Source organism: Dermacentor silvarum, chromosome 3 (genome assembly GCF_013339745.2).
Source record: "Dermacentor silvarum isolate Dsil-2018 chromosome 3, BIME_Dsil_1.4, whole genome shotgun sequence".
NCBI classification, from domain to species: domain Eukaryota; kingdom Metazoa; phylum Arthropoda; class Arachnida; order Ixodida; family Ixodidae; genus Dermacentor; species Dermacentor silvarum.
This window is the reverse complement of record NC_051156.1, coordinates 52496767-52516459: the sequence shown is the minus strand read 5'-3', so window position 1 is coordinate 52516459 and position 19693 is coordinate 52496767. Positions and strand designations below refer to the sequence as shown.

General features: G+C 47.3%; 1 protein-coding gene across 1 annotated transcript in view; it reads right to left on the bottom strand.

Moving 5' to 3' along the window:
• LOC119445433 (phosphatidylinositol 4,5-bisphosphate 3-kinase catalytic subunit beta isoform) overlaps nucleotides 1-19693 on the bottom strand; it is a 102730-nt gene that overhangs the window by 65622 nt on the left and 17415 nt on the right. The window contains exons 4-6 of the mRNA XM_037709718.2: nucleotides 13325-13560; nucleotides 11322-11498; nucleotides 4117-4186 (exon numbers count right to left, since the gene is read on the bottom strand). Coding sequence (XP_037565646.1) covers nucleotides 4117-4186; nucleotides 11322-11498; nucleotides 13325-13560 — 483 coding nt within the window. The remainder of the gene's footprint in view (nucleotides 1-4116; nucleotides 4187-11321; nucleotides 11499-13324; nucleotides 13561-19693) is intronic.

Here is a 19693-nt window from a genome sequence, read left to right as displayed (position 1 = left end):
GTGTCGGTGTTGTTGAGCAACTTTTCTACTGTGGCTTTCGTTACGTGGTTCTGCTTGGCATAGGACATGAAGTTGCTGAGGTCTTGGAGGGTAGCATGGATAGGGGCAAGCTGAGTGGTGATGTGTTGCTGTAGCTGTTGGGTTATTTCCTTTGCAAAAGTGGTCATGGCCTCCTGTATCTGCTTCCGGACCTCCATTGTTACAATTTCCTTGATTCGTTCTTCGGTAAGGGGCGGTGGCATGTTGGGCATTCCTTGAGGTTTCGAGGCTTGATTGGCGGTGTCTTGTTCTTTGCACCTTCGTAAGAGCTTGTCAATGAGGGCTTGTTGATTTTGGAGTTGTGCCCGCAGATCTCGTTCGGTTTCCGTGGGTTCTTGTGCTCGTGTGTTTCCCCCTGCAGCGTCTGCATACGTAACTCGCTTTTGTGGGTTGCGGGTACGTGATCCGGACCGTGATCTTGACCGGGTTCTTTCGTCTGCTTGACCGCCTGTTGATTTGGAGTCACTTCTAGATCTTCGTGGACTCTGTAGTGAGGTACTGCTTGATTCGGATAGTGCCGGAAAGTCGGAGTCGGAAGTTGAGTTCCATCTGCGTTGCTGCTCTTGGTTCTTGTTTTCCCAATGCAATCTGATCTTGTACGGTGGTGGATTTGGTTTGAGTTTATGGCGGCACTCCTTTCCTGCTGTCTCATGGGGTTGTTGGCAGATTCTACAGCTGGGTTGGCAGTCATGATCTTCCTGTCGATTTTCCATCCCGCATATATAGCAGAAGTTGATAAGGGGTTTCGGGCAGATATCTTGCCGGTGCCCTAGTTCCCCGCAGGCTCTGCAGTATTGCACGGATTTCCTGTATGGTTTGCAGCGGTAGTCACAGCATTTATATATGATGTTGTATGGGACGTGCGGTCCGTCGAAGTAGATGAGTGCTGTTGACGATCTTCCCAGCATGCGTGCTGCGAGAACCGTGTATCTTGCGGATACTCGTAGCCCTTGAAGTAGTTCTTCTTCGCTCGTTCCTGGCGGGATGTTGTAGATTACGCCCTTGCTGATGCCATCTGGTGTCTTGACATTTGCTTTAACTTCGTAATTGGATCCTCCAAGCTGGATGTTGGTGATCTTGAGAAGCATGTCGTACGCTATGTCTTTGTTTGGTGTACTTGCGATGATTATATTCTCGACATGTTGCACTTGAATCCGGATGTTGTCATAGAAGTCTTTTTGGGACAACTTGCTAGCTCGGCCGATGGCATGTGTCACTGCCACCAATGTCCATTTGGAGAGTTGTAATCCCGCCTTTGGTCTGTAGATGATCTTCGTGTCGTCCACTGGCAAAGGTGGAAGTCTCGGTTTCCTGTAATGTGGCATGTTTCCCGCAAAAGGTTTTGTTGCTCCGGCTTGCTGCGTTCGTTGTTGGTCTGCTTCCTCGGCTGTGGGTTTTATATGCACCTGAGTCGTCTTTCCTCTCCTCTCCCATGTGTGCCATTTTTCCTGGATGTTTATTGCCTTCCCGCTGTTCTCGTCATACGTCCACTCCGCTTCCAGTTGTTGCTGCTCTTTTATCGTCTCCACATGCATTTCAACGCTGTTATTTTCCTGATTCAGTTCCCGTGCAGTTCTTGCTGTGTCGGATGCGTCAGTCATTGATACTTGGCGGCAGCGCCGAGTCGCTCTCGAAGAGAGCGAGCGGCGGCTCACGAGCGCTCACGAGCCACGGGACACGGGTCACGCGCGTTCGGCTGGCCCCTTACTCTTGTAGGGTTAGCTCCGTTAGCGCGGCGTGAAACCTTCAAACGGCAAAAAATGACGGTAATTCCACGTACCGCTCATAAACTTGATATCCTCCGGTTCCACTTCTCTTGCCGATTCCGTCGATGCCACAGTTTCGATGAATAAAAGCAGGTATCCGGAAAATTGCCGAAAAAAGCAGGAGCCCATGCGAAGTGCGCCAGCACTGCTTAGCCCCCTAGCGGGAGTCCCCAAAACTAGGAGAATAGGCAAACAAAGCTTCACCTGGGTATGTATTGCAGGGACGATTACTTTCGGCGATACTATCGCCTCGGCCATCAGGCGCGCGCCTATTGGCTGGTTGAGCAAAACCGGATAAGCTGATTGGCTGGTTGAGCACTGCGTCACGGGAAGACGATAGTATCGCCGAAAGTGATCGTCCGAGAATACGCCCCCTGAATACACTATGCCACATGTACTATTTGCTTTTCTCAGCTCTCAGTTTTATTAAACATGTTAGGGACTTTTAAAAGCATTTCCTCCACAGTTCATGGTGAACCAAGCATGCGTACATCAGCAGCTACGCAAACGCACCCTCGTTTAAAGCTGCCCATACGTGATTTTCGGTAATTTGTTTTAATTAAGCATTCTTGTTTTGCTGACAACATTGTTGAAATCCTACGAGGTCCCATTGCAGTACAGAGTACAAGTACAGAAAAAAATTAATTATGGGTTTTACGTGCCAAAACCACATCTGGGGCACTATAACGTAAAATGATTGCAAACTGTTTTGATTCCAAACTCCTGATGTCAAATTTACGTAACCACCGACGCAAGCATCTGGCGGTGACCCGCAGCGTTGTCTGAACAACCCAATCAAACACTCTACTCGTTTATTGTCACCTTTGTCACTTTTGTAACCAATAACATTGTCTACACTCAGCGGTTTTTCTTATCTAATTGGCTGACAAGAGGCGAGGATCACGCTCTAATGGAAAGGGTTTCGTTGGGGCCGAGGCAGCACAGTGAAACTAGATAACTGCATGACGAGGGTGGTGCCGGCTTCTCCCATTGGTCCGCTTCGCCTTACTTGGCTTGTGGTGGCTGGTCGAAAATCGCGGCGGCGTGCAACGGAAGGATAAGAATGTCGCTAAAACAGATCCTCAGCAAGAAAGAGTTGGCAAAGCGATGTCGTATGCATGCCGAAAGGGCTCGATAACGTTTTACTGCAACGCAAAAAGGTTTATCATACGCAAATTAATACATGCTCACCGGCAGGTGCGAGTAGCGAGGGCCTAGCTGAGCGATCGGCGGGTAGCCATCTTCTATTCCTGTCGGAACGGGGCAGTCTGTAGCTATTCAGAAAAAGTTTTCAATTTTGTTCGGCATATTAATGCATTTTTTTTCGCGTACACGTCACTTTGACGTGGTGAGTTTTCGCGGTTTTGTGACGTCGCGTGACAGACAGGGGAAGTGGGCGTAGCCCGGAAACATTGGACCAATAGCAGAGGGCTAATGGTGAAAAGGCGTCGAATCAGGAATGATTATTTTTCTTTCGTGTGGTTAAATCAAGCATAATCAGTGCATACACGTTATATTAGATGGGGAGCTATAGCGGTTTTCGTGGCGTCGCGTGACAGACAGGTGAAGTTGGGAGTGGCCCGAAAATGTTTTGACCAATCGTGGAGGCTGATTGCAGAAATTGGAATCAAAACAATTTGGAATGATTTTACGTTATAGCGCCCCTGATTATTAGGCACGCCATAGTGGGCGACTCTGGATTAACCTTAAAGTGCACCTAAATCTAAGTGCACGGCTGTTTTCTGCATTTCGCCCCATCGAAATGCGGCCGCCGTGGCCGGGATTCAATCCCGCGACCTCGTGCTTAGCAGCCCATCATGAAACTATACACATGTACCGAATAATGTCAGACAACACGCGTCCTTTACGTCTAAACGACCTAACAGTGCAGTGAAAAAAAGCTCAAAAAGAAAAGTTAACCGCGACAAACACTGCAGAAAGAAAGGCGGCGCAAGCACCAAACAAAAAGTTATTGTCCTTTACGCCTAGTATACCATAGCAGCCTGCTAATATGGTGGCTACACTTTTTCTTGTCAGTGCTCATCCCTGTAAAATAATATTAGATAACAGCGTGGTGGCTTATCAGAGTCCCCTTGGTTCAGACATACTGCATATAGGTATTCGCACCATCCTTAGGAAAGTAAAAATATGCCATCCACACTCCTGAAAGTGCTGAATTTTCGTGTCATTACAAACTCCGCCAGCGAGTAGGCTACGAAACAGTTATATTTGCTGGCGATATGCGAAGTAAAATTTATTACGTACGAACGACGTAATCTCCGAATGTCTAAACGTTTTAGTTCATACTTACTCTGAATATCGCTGATGGGCACAATCAGAAATTGCGGTGGTCTGCCTTCCGAGATCTTGTCTTGAACGTACTGAAAAGAGGCATGAATTGCGTCAAGAGACACCTCGTGGCATAACTTCAGATCAAGAGAGTTTCTACCTTGCCTGCAGCGAATTCGAAAGATTTCGCCCGGATTTCACTGCTCCGTAGCGTCTGCCCCTAGAAGTGTGCATTGAACCACACAGCTTCACAGCCACCAGACCACGCACGAAATTTGCATTTCATTCGGCCTAAGCTTGCTTGTTGTCGCGTTTTTCCCTCGGCAGGAATTCAGCCGTGCCAATTGCTGATGGCTGGCGAGTTGATACTGAAACATTTATTCAAGGATCCTCTCATTTCGTGCGTATCGTGGTCATCACACCGCGGATTTTGCAAGCCATATCGAACGAATTTTGAGGATGGCACTGGTTCGGAGATACGCACCGCCACACTTTCGGTAAAAATGTACTGTTGTTCCATTTACCGCTCTTAAAATAAACAAAAAAGAACACACAGGAAAACACGCTGTTTTATGCATTGAAGTGCATAAATATAGGTGGCAATGTATTTCACCGGACACTTATTATTATTATTATCTCGAACATGGTGTAGTCATGAGAATTGGTTCCAAAGGGATACGCCTTGGGAACTCGCCTGCTACAATTCGTAAATTCCAATATCGGCCGCAAAGATCTTAATTTAAAAGTGAATTAGTGCAAATATGTTAATCTATGTAATTAGGCATATTGATTTTACATAGAAGAAATGTCAACCTTATCGAACAATTTAGCTCAAGGGTTAGAATTGTGCTGTCTGCCACAAGTAATTAAGAAATTTGTCGCAGCTAAATAAAGAAAACACCTTTTATATACATTGTCAAGTGCCGCGCTGATGCTACATTAAAAAAAAACCATCTGGTTACACTTATTCGGGGTCCTGAAAATAATTAGCAATGACGCGAAGATTCACAGTGTCTGGCAGAGTGCCCTCTTTCGAAATGCCGTGCCCAAGGATCGTGAGCTTACGAACGCCAAATGGCATTCTAGTTCTTTTTTTTAAGGTTTCTTGCAACCTGGCCGGTGTGCTCAACTTGCTCAAGGCGGGCTATATGAGATGAAATATCTGCAGAAAAGACCACAACGCAAACTAAGTAGCAAAGGCGCGTGCGCCATTTAGGACCCATCGTTCTCTGGAAAGTTGCGGAAGCGCTACAAAGGCCGAGAAGCATTGCGTCCAAATAATATCATCCCTCAGGGGCCAAAAAAAAGCCGTTTCTAAAGTACTGCCAAGTTCCACGGGCACTTGGCACTACCCAGAGCGCGGATCCAGTGAAGGTAAGAATTCTGCTCCCTGAAGGCATAGCAGGGCCTCGCCTAATCGAGATATCGGATAAACATCTTTGGGTTTAATCTTGTTTAGTCGGCCGTAATCTAGACAAAATCTCATTGAGACGTTGATTTTCTGCACTGGCTCGACCAGAGATTGTCTTAAGACTGTGGCAGCGCTGAATCCCGCCGTGTTACAGCATGTCTATACGCGTTCGTAAAAACACGGCGTTCACCTGCTGAAGAGTGCTATGGACGCTGCGGAGCGGAGCATAGTGGTCGGTGTCAATACGGGCAACAACCGCTTACATGCGCCCCAAAAAAGGTAGGCTGAGGCCGAAATATGCACGACAACTTTCAAGCAATTCAACGACGTGGCTGCGCTGGGCTGGCGTAATCGCGTTTTCGACGCTGTGCGAGAAAACGTATCGCGAAAGTGAGGGGGGTGCGGCAGCACAACTGGCGGCACCGATGGGCAGTGCAGCCTTATCGTAAGGTGGATTGAATGTGATGGTCAATAGGATCGAGACGCCAAGGACATTCACAACTCCATACGCTAAGGGGTAGGAAAATTTAACCAGAGTGTTCTTTTAATTAGCGCTTGCATGTCACTTAACAAAGGACCGCTAAAACGGTCAAGCATCAGCGGAAACCGACCGAGCGCGAACCATGAGGCCGCCAAAGTCTCCCTATTTATTGCTGAACAGTGCTGGCGTAATATACATGCATGTATAATTTCAGACAAAAGGGGTACGACATGCGGTGTTACTGCGCGATATATTTCTAGGGAAACAACGTATGTGGCACTCTTTTCTCAGAAGTTGCACCTCCGGGGCCAGAGTGATTCTTACATTTTACTATAGTTGGGCAAGTTGTCCCAACTATTATGCACCAAAATTTAAACACATGCAAATGCCACGTAACTGGACAGAACCAACGTAATGTTGCGTACCGTCGCTTGGAGATACTCAGATTATTTTTTGTATTCCGCCTATTTACATAATTAGTCTTAATCATTTAAGTAATCAGCCTCTCGAATATTATAATTAGATTAAAAGTGTCAATCAGAAAATTGTACAGCAACATGAAAGACTCCCGATGCAGCTTTCTGTCGCTAATACGTGCTACATAACAGTATTTTTCCGAGCGTGAATTAAGCCCGCGAATGCCCAGAATATTGCCGCGTGACTGGCAGCTCGAGGCACTTACATGCATGTCACCGGCGTGCTTACACACATGTCACCGAATGACAGGATACTTCCGGCTTTAACATGGAGCCGCGTGACTTCATCTTTACGCCTGTGTCCTATTTCGGTGTTTTGAAACGGTCACTCGCACCCTCAGTCTTGGCAGCGCATTCATAAATGCCTCTTTACTGCCTTTCCCACGTTATTCCTCTGCTCATTTAGCCTCTCATTTATGCAAAAACCAGCTTCCCATACTTAACCAGGGAAACGCTTTTGTTTTTCGCGGATTAAAATAGCAACCACCCTCAGCAATTTATCTTCACGCTTTGTGCCTTCCTAGTTTCTCTACCTTCACTTTTCTTCTTATTCTCGCAACGAAAAGAGAGCCGCGGGTTTCCGTTGGCGATGATGAAGCTTTCTATTGACCCAGGGACAGATCACTGACATTTAATTTTCTTTTGGTTGTTGCAACTGTTGCTGATTCTTTTGGAGCCTCACTGTATTCTTTGTTCTCCCTATTCTGGAAGCACGCCGCATGGCGCACATTCACCGACTACAGGGAAGCAAGTTGGATCATGGACCGCATCGGGCACAGAGTATCTACAACGCACAACGATCCTGCCACCATACCCCCCAACATCAGAAAAAGGTTCATCATCAAGCCACTGCCAAAGAACATGCTGGCAGGTCATCACGACGGCAGACGAAAAGCAAAAGCTCAAGCCCTGCATAAAACCCACGGGTGTAACTCCAAAGCAGCATACGTCGACGCTGCTCAATATTCCTTGCCACATAACACGTACGCAATCAGCGTAATTAGCCGCCCCAAGATCATCATCAACAATGACAACAACCAATTTACGCCCCGAGCAACACCAATAAGGACGGCCTGTTGTGTTCGTGCCCTCAACTCGGCGGAGGCAGAAGAGGCGGCCATTGCCCTCGCTGCAGCAGCCGGATTTACAACTATAATCACCGACTCAAAGACCACCATATCCAACTTTGCACGTCGAATCGTGGCCCCAGCCACGCTACGAATACTGCATCCCCCACTCTCCCCTAAACAACAAGATAGTGAAGAAGAACCCACCCCAATTGAATTGATATGAGTCCAGGCTCACGCAGGGAACCCGGGGAACGAGGCGCCCCACCAGTGTGCTCGAGGATTCGTCAGCCTAGCGGTGGGTCCCGTCTGTGACCCGTCTGTGACACGTACGCAATCAGCGTAATTAGCCTCCCCAAGATCATCAACAACAATGACAACAACCAATTTACATCCCGAGCAACACCAATAAGGACGGCCTGTTGTGTTCGTGCCCTCAACTCGGCGGAGGCAGAAGAGGCGGCCATTGCCCTCGCTGCAGCAGCCGGTCAGCGATCCACTAACCACATACCATGATATTGCCCAATACTGCCGCCTCGCAAGACGAAAAAAAAAAATCCCACCTCATCCCAAGCTCACCAAGGGACAAGAGGTCACCTGGCACCGACTCCAAACGCACTCCTTTCCCAGCCCACAAATATACGCACACTTTTATCCTGAATTGACAGACCCACACTACTCAGTATGTGGGTCCATAGCCTCCTTAAATCATATTGTTTGGGACTGCAGAGAAGATCCCCCGCCCCACCAGATCTCCTGGCCGCTCCCTCGCCTGAAGCGTGGGAAGCAATACTTATGAACCCGAACCTGGAGGTTCAACTTCGGGCCATCAAAAGAACCGAGAAGGTGGCTGCACGGCATCACCTGGTAGCCATCCCTCACTAAGCTAAATTAACAAAATAAAGTTGTTTCCTCCTCCTCCTCCGGTTTGCCATACTTTATGCGGTAAGATTATTCAAGGTGTGCGAATGGCCGAGCTAGCACGGCATGTTTGCCGCTGTGATTCTAGTAACACAGCACTGCCCCACTTATCAAAGGAGAAAGCCTTCTCAGAGGACATAGAAATGTTTAGTTTTCCGATTGTGCAAAAGCTTTCTTTTTATTTAGTAGTTGAATTTCATCAGTCACGATTGTTAAGTCACGAAAGTGGAATGCCCAATTAACCCATACAATTAACCCTCTTATTTAGCAAACGGCAGGACCATCCGGCTTTTGTACCTCAAGCGTTGTCGTGCCAAGGCACGACAACGCTTGAGGTACAAAAGCTGGATCAAATATTTTAGTTCTGCGACGTCGCTCTTGGCGATGGTGTACAACTTCGCCTCAAAAGATACCGCTCGTATTTCGCTAGAGGAAGAAGCTCAATCTCGACGAAGTCCTTGCTTCAAATTATCGACTTGGCTGATCAAATTTACCGAGTCCTTGTGCTTACTTGGTTAGCGTTCTCAAACACCGTAATAGCTTCATCGCGCTTCAATTTCTTAAGCTTTGTTTCAGCTCACTGTAAGCATTTCTGGTTCACCGCCCGCACAACAACCATAATCATGAACTTACGGTTCCACAAAGAACGTTATCTAGGGAATACACTCGAACGGTTCCTATTAGATTCATCGCGCGCGCTTTCAACAAACTTGTGTTGAAGATTAGGCGACTAAGTACTGCATTACAAGCTTAATACAGCGCGTCAAGGAGTCAGGAGATATGGGCAAGAAGCTAAAAGCAAAACATTGCGGCAGAACTCATCTCACAATAAAGATGTTACCAACCAAACCAAAACCAACTCATCTCACGATGACTGTTCACGGTAATGCGAAAGCAATCGAGCGATGTAGCGAAGGAACATATTCTTGAATTCACAGTTGACACGTCTAGTGATAATTGAGACTTTTGTTGCTTCAGCTAAATGCTACATACTCCGATATAATCTTACTTTGCTATTGTACTCGATTGCCAAAGGTCGCCCTAAAGGATGGAGTCATGTCGACGACTCTATGACGCCAACGCAGTGACGACGAAATGACGAAGAAGAAATGATATCAACTGAACCACAAAGGCGTTTAACGTTAGACGACCGCATGACTGCAATAAAAGGTCGATATTGAAATTACGACGATGTCATAACGACAAGAACGTGATGACGATGGCATGAGGATAATGAGATGACGCGGACTGCACGACGATGATGACGTGCCGACGACGGTATGACAACGAATGCATGAAGACGAATATATGACGAACATGCAGTGACAACTATGAGATGACAACGGTATGAGGACAATAGAATGACGACGTGTGAGTGATGACAATCGCGTGACGTTGACTGTATCACAAAACCAGTACTGCGAAGATGGCACGACGATAATGGAACGACCAGAGTCGGATGAAGAAACCGGAGGGACGCGGACGGGCTTTACTACGACGCCATTACGACGACGGTCTGACAATGGAGGCATGATAGCGACTGTCTGGCGATGATGGCATGGAAAGGGCGGCATAATCATGATTGAATGAGGACAGTTTGATCACAACACAAAGATGAAGAAAGAGTGACGCCGTTGGAACGACGAAGGCGTTATGCTGACGATGGCATGACGATCGACCATGGCATAAGTTTACTCAAGTGATGGCAACGATAAAGCAACAGCGTTACGACAGCAGAATGGCGACGACTGCGTGACCATGATGGCGTGATGACGATGGGATTACGAGAGTCGGACGACAAAGATGAGTTGACGATACGATGACCACGACGGCATCGGGACCTCGAACAGAGCGACAGCAAGACGCTAATCAGTCACGAAAGTGAAATAACGATGGTTGAAAGAAAACGACGGCATCACTATGGAAGAGTGAGAACGACTGCAACACGGCTGTATGACGACAACTTGAGCCACTGGGTCAGGCTAGAAGGCGTGACGACGGAGGCATGATGGGAGTCATATTGCGAAGCTGGAATGACAGCGATTGAACGACCACGACGGCATCACAATGTCGGTGTCATAACGAATGCATGAGGACGGTATGATGACGCTGACGTCACGACGACTGCATGACTGTCGGATGAGAAAGGTGCAATGACGGTGATGCAACTACCACGACGGCATCACGACCACGAATCCGTACGTCCGTACGTTGTGGCCCAAGCTATTAAGCAACTTGGGTCAGTGGGTCAGAGTAGAAGGCGTTACGACGACGGCATGACCGGAGTAAGATATTGCGACGGTAGAAAGAAGACAATGGAAAGCCCACGACATCACGACCAGGAGCAATACCTAGTGACCCAAGCGGGAAGACAATTTGGGCCACTGGACGGTGTAAGAAGATAGATAGATAGATAGATAGATAGATAGATAGATAGATAGATAGATAGATAGATAGATAGATAGATAGATAGGTAGATCTGAAGAAGCGAATCGAAGAGGTACGCGCGCGCCTGCAACCAGGCCACGTGCGGCTCAGCAGACCGCTGTGCAAAGAGCAGCACAAGCCAAAGCTCGCCGTCGACGCCGAGCGGACAGTTAAGGTCGTTGTCATGAAAACTACGCCGAGAAACTTCGCCGCGAAGATCCTCTAGTACGTGATGCCGAAAATGTAGCTCCTATGGAACCGCTCCTCCAGCTTACGCTGCGACTGTGCTGCGTGTGCCGAGCAGGCCTCTGACTTTTTTTCCGTCAGTCACGTCTTCGCTTACTCAATCACTCTCAGAATAAAGTTCTTTCACTCACTCACTCAATCACTCTCACACATTCGCGCATTCGTTGATGGATCACCCAATGGAATTTGCAAGCGTACCTTGTACTGTAGAAGGGGCAGCTCCTCGAGCAGGTACTCCTCTCGACCACACACCTTGAGCACGAGGCTCTCGACCGTGTGGCACAAGAACTGTTCCTCCGTGCTCGCGTTCTGCATGGCCTGCTGCAGCAGCTGCTGCGGGGTGGCGCTCACCGACGTACTCACGCTTAGCGTGCTCTGGTAAAAGAAAAGTGCGCTAGTACTACGATGGAAGTGACAGGCCAGGGCTCTTAAATGGACACTAAACTCAAATAAAAAGTCAAGCTAAAGTGCTAGAGGAATACTCTAGAACGTCTAAGGCGTCAATATAATCGCGAACAGTGCTTTAATAATCGAGAAATTGAGGTAAATGCAGGACACGATAAGAGACTTCCCAGGGACATTCCGGTACTTACCTGATGACGAAGGCACTCCTAAAAAAAATGTCACTTGTACTCAACCACTCGTGTTCAAAAGATTATTTCTTTGGATTATAAGACGGAATAAAATGCTACTATTGTCTACTTCTATTAGATTCTTAGAAAACTACCTTTTTGGCGTTACGCTTGATAACGACACGGGTGGTCAAAAGGTTTCGTTTTGACCCACTCCACCATTCTAGTACACTCTAGTTTTACTCACCGGCAGCACAACGTCACTACATGACCATGACGTCACCACTCCTCGCTCGGGCGGGCGATTTGAATTGCGCTAGAAGTACGCGGACAATTGAGACGCAATTTTCTCTTAATATAAGTCTTGTTTTGGCACGAAACAAGCGTTTCGAGGTTTCTAGTATGGTATTTTAACAGTCCACGTTGAAATAATATTTGCCTTTAATGTCCCTTTAACCACCGCGCGCTACTTCAAAAGCTCTTGAGAGCAGCTTCTAGCTGTATCTATTGTGGAACAATGATGGCCAACCGGAAGTAAAAAGCTACGAAGCTGATGCGGCCTTGTATAGTTTGTGAACCGCTGCCAAAATGAAGGTACGCAAGTACGCATTCATTGAAACCCGATTGTTATCATGGCTACAACAATTTATTATGTAAGACTTCGTGCACACATTGCAATTTGAACGAATTATCTGACGGCGGCTACGGATATGTGCAAGTAAATGACGCTCGCTGATGTTCCGTCTTGACCTGCTATACATGAAACGGTCAATTTGTTTATTTAATTCTGTGGTTTTACGTGTCGATTACAGATCTGATATCGGATGTGCAGTAGTGCCCGTGGGATTCGTTTTGCCCCCCTGGGATTATTTAACGTGCACCTAAATCTAAGTCAACGAGCGTTTTTGCATTTAGCCCTCATCGAAATGCGGCCTGTTCGGCATGCATCGATCCCATGACGTCGAGCTCCACAGCACTACGCCATAGCCAGTAGGCGCTGCGAGTGTATGTCAAAGGCTGAAAACTATGACTACTACAGAGAAAACCTTGTGTTTCATATCATGATCAAACGATCGCAATGCAACAGCAATGAGGTACCGAGAAACAGTCCTTAGTAGGAGGGAAGCGCGATAACTCATTTAATACAGAGAAAGCAGGAGCTCCATGAGGAAAGTATCGAAATTTCGCAGGTTCACCCGAAAGGCGACACATCAATTGCGATCAAATTAATGGACAGCTATATGATGTAAGGATAATCGGCTGTATAAACTTGTAAAGAAAGGCATACTAATTAAATGATTATGCATGGTGTCACACGCGCATAAGCAAACATGAACACATCTCACTTATGACCGCGGGAACTCGCCGTCAAAACGCTTGAGTGAGCAAGCGCGGCACCAGCAGCTAGCGAATTGACCTTCGTGCTGCCTCTCACGTCAACGCGAACTAAGCTGCGTAAATACAGCGCACGGCGGACTCTGTCTCCCGTAGCAGATGGTTTTCAAGACACAACGGCCCGGGCAAGCAAGCGCGGTGATCCGCGTTGTGCTTGCTGGCTCCTGATTTTCCCTTTCGGGAAATAACAGAAATATCAAGTTTCAAAAAGTAACAATGTCGTGCTGTTCTTACCCCTCTCTCGAGCAGGATGTGTGCGTCGAATGCGGTGTCCTCGGACACCCTGTCGGCCATGTGGGGTGGAGGAAAGCGTGACGAGCAACGGTCCACACGCGCCGGGTACCGGTACTTGACCTGTTCGAGCGGAGGCCACTCGGCGCGTTGGTCAGCGATGCTACTGCAGAAGGAGCGCATCTTGCGCCGGAACTCGTTCACTTCTGGAGATTGCAGGGCCTCGAAGCTGTTGACGCCTGCGCAGGCGTGGAAGAAAGGAGAGAGAAAGAGAGAGAAAGAGAGAGGATAATTAATTTGGGGAAAGAAACAGAGATGGCGGCCTGGGTCATTTACCCTGCTTCTCTGCTCAGAGGGAAGGGGAAGAGGCGAAAGCGAAGGCTGCAAAGTGATAATTGGGATATCTAGGATGCGACTGTACGCACGTTCGTGCCCGAAGGGCCCTCTCACAGCGTCGAATCTAAGCATGAGCAGGGTGAACCCGTGAAGACCTGCGCTTGCAGAACTGTGAACTTAACTGCCCAACTTCATAGGAAGAAGTGGACTTGAGAGGAAGAAATGCAAGGTCATGTAATACGTAGAACTATAACCGTTGGTCTATAAGCATAGCAAAACATATACTGAGGTAGGTGAAATGTAGTCGCGTGCGGTGTATGATATGGAGTGATGACGTCATAGGGTTCGCAGCTTCCATTGATATGACGAAAGCAACGGAAGGTTTGCGGGAGACATCTCTCTCATTCACAGGAATTAATTACGTTGTGATGATCATGGTGATGATGATGGATGGCTGTGAGCGCGAAACGCTGAAGAAATCACGGCAATGCGGTTTTCGCACCAGTAACGCGGTAGGCTCTTGTCATTTCATAACAAAATCTGCACTGTACGCTTCCATCTTTCCCTTCACTATAACTTGATTCCAATAAGTTTTTTGGCGTCTATGTGTTTGTCATCTTGTAAAGGCTCGATAAAGCTTTTTTTTTAATTCATGTCAGAGTGGTGAAAAGAAAACTGCAGTGGGAAGTGGTAACGCCATTTGGACAATAGCTGTCGAGCACTGGTGCTATTTTTGAAGGCGTTGATGGCACACCGCAATTTCAAAGTTTTTGGACATTCAAGGTAGGCACCCTCCTGTAGGAGCAGGACGTCCCATATCAGCGCGTCATAATCGTTAGGTTCCTCAGCCCTCGATAGGTGCGTTCTGCCTAAATATCCACAGAATAAAAGAGCAACACCGTAGCAGCCTCAATCTTTAACTTAGCAGACTCGACGATATAAATTATGGGTGCGCGAATATTTGATGTTTTGAATACAAATCGAATAATAAATGCTAAATATTCCTATTCGTATTGGTAAATGAACTCGGTATTTTCTAATAATCAAACCAAACCAAATATTTCACACCAACCGACCGTTAAAGTCTGCTTACTGTTCTCCGTCTGCTAAGTTAAACAACGACAAACGTTTTTGAAAAATTGCAGAAATAAAGTGGATAATGCAAGCTTCCTTTGCGGTTTTTCAGCGGAAGCCTGCACGACAACCTTTCAATTTCGGTTGTGGTCTGCCATTTCGGGTATTTGGCTCTTAATGCATTTGATCTATCTTTTACGCTACTACCAGTGTTGTTTTCTTCGCGACGGGCCCTTTTAAACGTGTATACGGCGCACAAGTCATTCAGCAGCTTTTTCTTTTTCCACTTGGGTACCATTTTCAGCGACCAATACTGTGTTAATTTTTTGGATATAATCATACAGCAGCCACTCTTTCTTGAAAAACTTACATGATAGTTTGTATTTGAGTATGTATGTATGTATGTATGTATGTATGTATGCATGCATGCATGTATGTATGTATGTATGTATGTATGTATGTATGTATGTATGTATGTATGTATGTATGTATGTATGTATGTATGTATGTATGTATCTATGTATGTATGTATGTATGTATTTTGAGTATGTATAAAAAGGCTGGTTTTCTTGTAATAAACATTCAGTTGGCAGTCAGCGCTTGTCCTGTGGTCTTCGTTCCTTTCTCGTCTTTGTTTATTACGCGCTGTTACTTCATAGCTTCGCTCAACTATGAACCAACTAGCCCTCATCAAGTTGTTACTAATTACATGATAGAAGGCTCTAACGATGTTGAGAGGCTATCCATGCATTTTTTAAATTAACAATAAGCGTCGTCTTGTTCAAAACTGATCCTAATTATCTGTAATATTCAGCTGTTATTTCTTTTACTAGTCAATACATGCGCGGTAGCCAACTACAACGAAATAAATGTTCCTGCTGTAGTTATATGCCTCTGTGTTCTACTATTCGATATAGGATTCGATATCAGGTACTTTCTATTTCTATTCAATTTGTATTCAAAAATATGATGTGCACCTACCTTTAAATTATAGATAAATAAATAGATAATAAACTACAATGTATGCTGACGCTCTGAGCTGATTTACTGCGACAAAACCAGGCTTGCACTGCCTTTACCAGGATCTTCTTAAGAAAGTATTTCAGATGCACCCTATATCGCCTTCGTATGCTACAGTTCTGCGTGCCGTAGCCTTCGAAGTACATGCCTAGACGCGATAACCCCAAGGGTGTGTGTTGGATGCAGATTCCTGCGAAGCGTCAAAACCACGCGGTAATGCAAAGGTATATGAAGAACAATATACAGGGTGTTTTTTGTAGAATTAGTTTGATTTAAATTCTCACAGTATCCAATATCAGGTTGCACCGGTGAATATTCTTAGGCGAGACGGAAGTGCTGTAATAATGGTTCATGGTTTCCTCATAAGTACATTTCACTCAGATGATTAAGCACCTAAAGCTATTTAATATGAACATGATTTTGAGGCACATTTGTGTCCACTTTCGATTAGACGTCTAGATTTACTTCTTTCCAGCTTTCCGCGCATTGACTCGCTCATTTGTCGATTAGTTTTCTATATTTGCTGCATGCTTACCTTGCCATGAAATATAATCATGCGATGCTCCAATACTGTACACAGTTCCTGTACATACACCCTCTTTACTTGTTTAATAGATAACACGGAAGAAAATAGCACGCAAGGGCACATTAACTCGCGTGTCCCACTCTTACATGCACATCACCGCAGGCGCATGAGTTACAATCCTGGAGGTGAAGGCCAAAGTTTTGTTTCCTTCACTCCACACGGCGATTTCGAAGCCATGGAGGAACGAAAAGGTTAAGAGGGAGCATCGCGCAACGCGATTGAAGCCAAGCGTGTCGGCCCAACACGTAATAGTCCCGTCAGAACGCGGGGTAAATTTTAGGGCTCCCACTCTGCAGGCAGTGCTGCGGAAGGGCCCCCTAAATGCCCACGAACAAGAGAGAGAGAAAAAGAAACGTTCATTAGTGAAACAGTGTCCCGAGCGAGGCCCGGTATCACCCTGAGGTGAGAAGGTTCCTTAGTCCAGGAACCCTCTGGCTTCGACTGCCCTCTTGGCCCTGGCGACGAGTTGGCGTTGGCCTTCCGGTCCCCGAGGGCGAGCTTGGTCTCCCGCGTTTCGACGAGGTGGTTTTCGTTTTATTGTGGTGCTCGGTTCGCTTCCATTTCCGGCTGCGTTTTGCTGTCTTCATGCCACGGGCATTCCAGGAGCAAGTGTGCCAGGGTGTTGGGAACGTTGCAGAGTCGGCAGAGGTAGCCGCGGAGCATCGGGTAGAGTCAGTGCATTATTATTCCGTGAGCGTACATATTGCTTTGTAGGCGTCTGAGACTCACCATTTCTTCTCTGCCGAGTTTTGGGTGCGGTGGAGGATACGCCCGGCACTCGAGCCTGTAGTGTTGTAATATCGCCGAATAGTTCTTGGATACGGCGTTCGCCTCTTCTGCCGCGGGTCGGGCCCCCGAACAAGCACGCATTTATTAAAAACCTACGGGCACCAAACTCGATTCTTGCCCCGTAATGTCGACGCAAGAGGTCAGGTGTTGCGCTGACATTGAGAAAAGCAGGAGCCATGGACACGAGCAAAGTGCCCGCTTCACGGAGCGTTCGCTGGCCAAGGCTGGCTGCGTGGCGTAATGCTCCCTTCTAGTTATTTCCTTCCTCTATGATTAAGGCTGAGAAAGGTATCCGACTAAATTCCCTGGATACGGTTGATTTAAATTGCTGAGTATAGCGACCTCTTTCGGCGCTCCGGCGCCGCCTCGTTCTTGGAGCCAGAATTGTCCGCCATTTTATTCCTAACTCGCATGTGCAGAGTGGCGGAGTACACAATTTCAAGTCGTCCACGGCCATTTTTGCATCATGATAGGCAACACAGAGCATGAAAAGAATGGTTAGAAATAGGACGCAGCACCCATATTTGTGCTAGCGGCAGTCGGCAAAGCGCATGGTTCGTGTCCGGCCATGTCTTCATTTTCGGCGTTCTGTATCCGCAACACGCTGCTAGCGGGACCGTGCACTTCCTTGCCAACAGCGTCGGACTATGTTAGGAAGAACGCTTGCGGACGGAAATCGAGCGCCGACGATTAGGATCCGTCGGCGACATTTCAAAGGTTTTGGCAACTTCAGTCAGTCAGTCAGTCGTCAAATAACTTTATTTAAAGGCCCTGCGAGTTTGTGGGACGGGGACATGGTCCCGCCTAGGTGACGGCCAGGAGCTCTTGAGCCCTGGCGGCTTCCTCGGCCCGCTGGACAGCCCAAAGTTGATCGTCAAGGGCAGAGCTGAGCAACACAGTCTCCCAGCGCACGCGGAGGCGATCGCGAGAGGCCGCATTCCCATTATTGTTTGTTATGCCTCGACATTCCCATAGCATATGTTCCAGATTGGCTCTAGAACCACAGTTTTTGCATTTATATGTCTTGCACATGTCTGGGTAAATGAGATGTGAGATCGCCGGGTTCGGATAAGTTCTGGTCTGTAATTGCCGCCATTCGACAGACTGCTTTTTGCTCAGCTTTTGGTAAGGTGGTGAGAAAATGCACCTTTGCAATTTGTAGTGTTGTGTGATGTCATTAAATCTGGTGATACGATCCTCCCAACCTGTCTTAAAAATATGGTTTATCCCTCTTTCATATAGCAATCGGTAGAACACGAAAGTGAAACGTGTCTTCACAGAAACTGTTGCACGTTTATTGTACGTGCATATTTAGTTTGCAAGCAGCCATCAGCGGCCCCCTACGACTGCACAGACATCCTCGACAATTGCCACACAGGCAAAATTGGTGATTGCGGGTCGGCGATCGCATTGCAGGGTTGCTTGGCCCGCAGCGTCCTATTGGCGAGCGGCGTCCTGCTGCCGAGTCACTTCAGAGAAGGTACGAGCATTTTGGCCCGGCCCCATAGTGTCTTGGACAGCCAGTTGAGTTGCGACGCGCACAGCTTCAGGAATGCAAGTTGCAGTGTTCGCAGCTTGCGTCGCGAACGCGCGAAGGCGTTATGCTTCACGCTGGCATGTCTATCGCCGGACAAAAGCGAGGTGCGCCCATCGACGTCATTGCCTTTCTGCGCCTCTTATCGCAGCAGTTTTCTTAGTTGGTGCCATCGCAAGCGAAGCAGTAGGCAGAGTGTAAGCACTGGTGAGACACGTTGAAGCTGAAATCCGTAGGCGACGAGGCGTCACAGACTAATCCGACGCTAAAGGTAAACCGTGTGCGGCAACTGAGCCTACACCGCTTACACCAAGCTACACCTCGTTGGAGTCTCCGCTACACGGAGATTACCGAAGCGCTCACTGTCGGCGCTCGTTAGTGCCACGATGTAGTACTTGGCTACACCGCTCCTACATAGCGGCGCCATCCCTGTCAAGAGACCATATTTTACGCGTTCGCTACGGTGTCATAACCGTTACAGTTCAAAATATTGGGCCCATACTATAAATGTGCGTGGTTGCGGTGACTATTTATTTTTTTCCATACGTACGCTGTTAGGTGTCTTGCATTGTAATTACGCGTAGATACGCCAGCCCTCCACGAATCTGAACGAATGAGCATGTTTTGAGACCTATTTAGAGCACTTCCATTTGTTTGTGGAACTCTGTGAGTCTCTTCATGCCGTTTAACTCGCTTCTGTGCCTTACTGTACTCGTGGGTGGAACTACGCAAGCGTTCGTGCTATATTTGACTGTCTCAAGTGTTTTTTCAGTCTCTTTGTAGAATTTTTTGTGCTTGCCCGGCGAATTAGAGCAGCCGGCGTTAGTAAAGCCGCCAGCCTCTCCTTTGATTCATCATCAGCCCATTTTTTTTGTCAACTGCAGAACGAAGGCTTCTCCCAGTGGTGCGCAGTTACCCGTCTTGCACTAGCGGATTCCAAGCTGTGCGTGCAAATTTCCTCAGTTCGTCCTCCCACCTGATTTTCTGTCGTTAGCTTCCCTTGGCATCCAATTAACTTCCTAACTCTTAACTC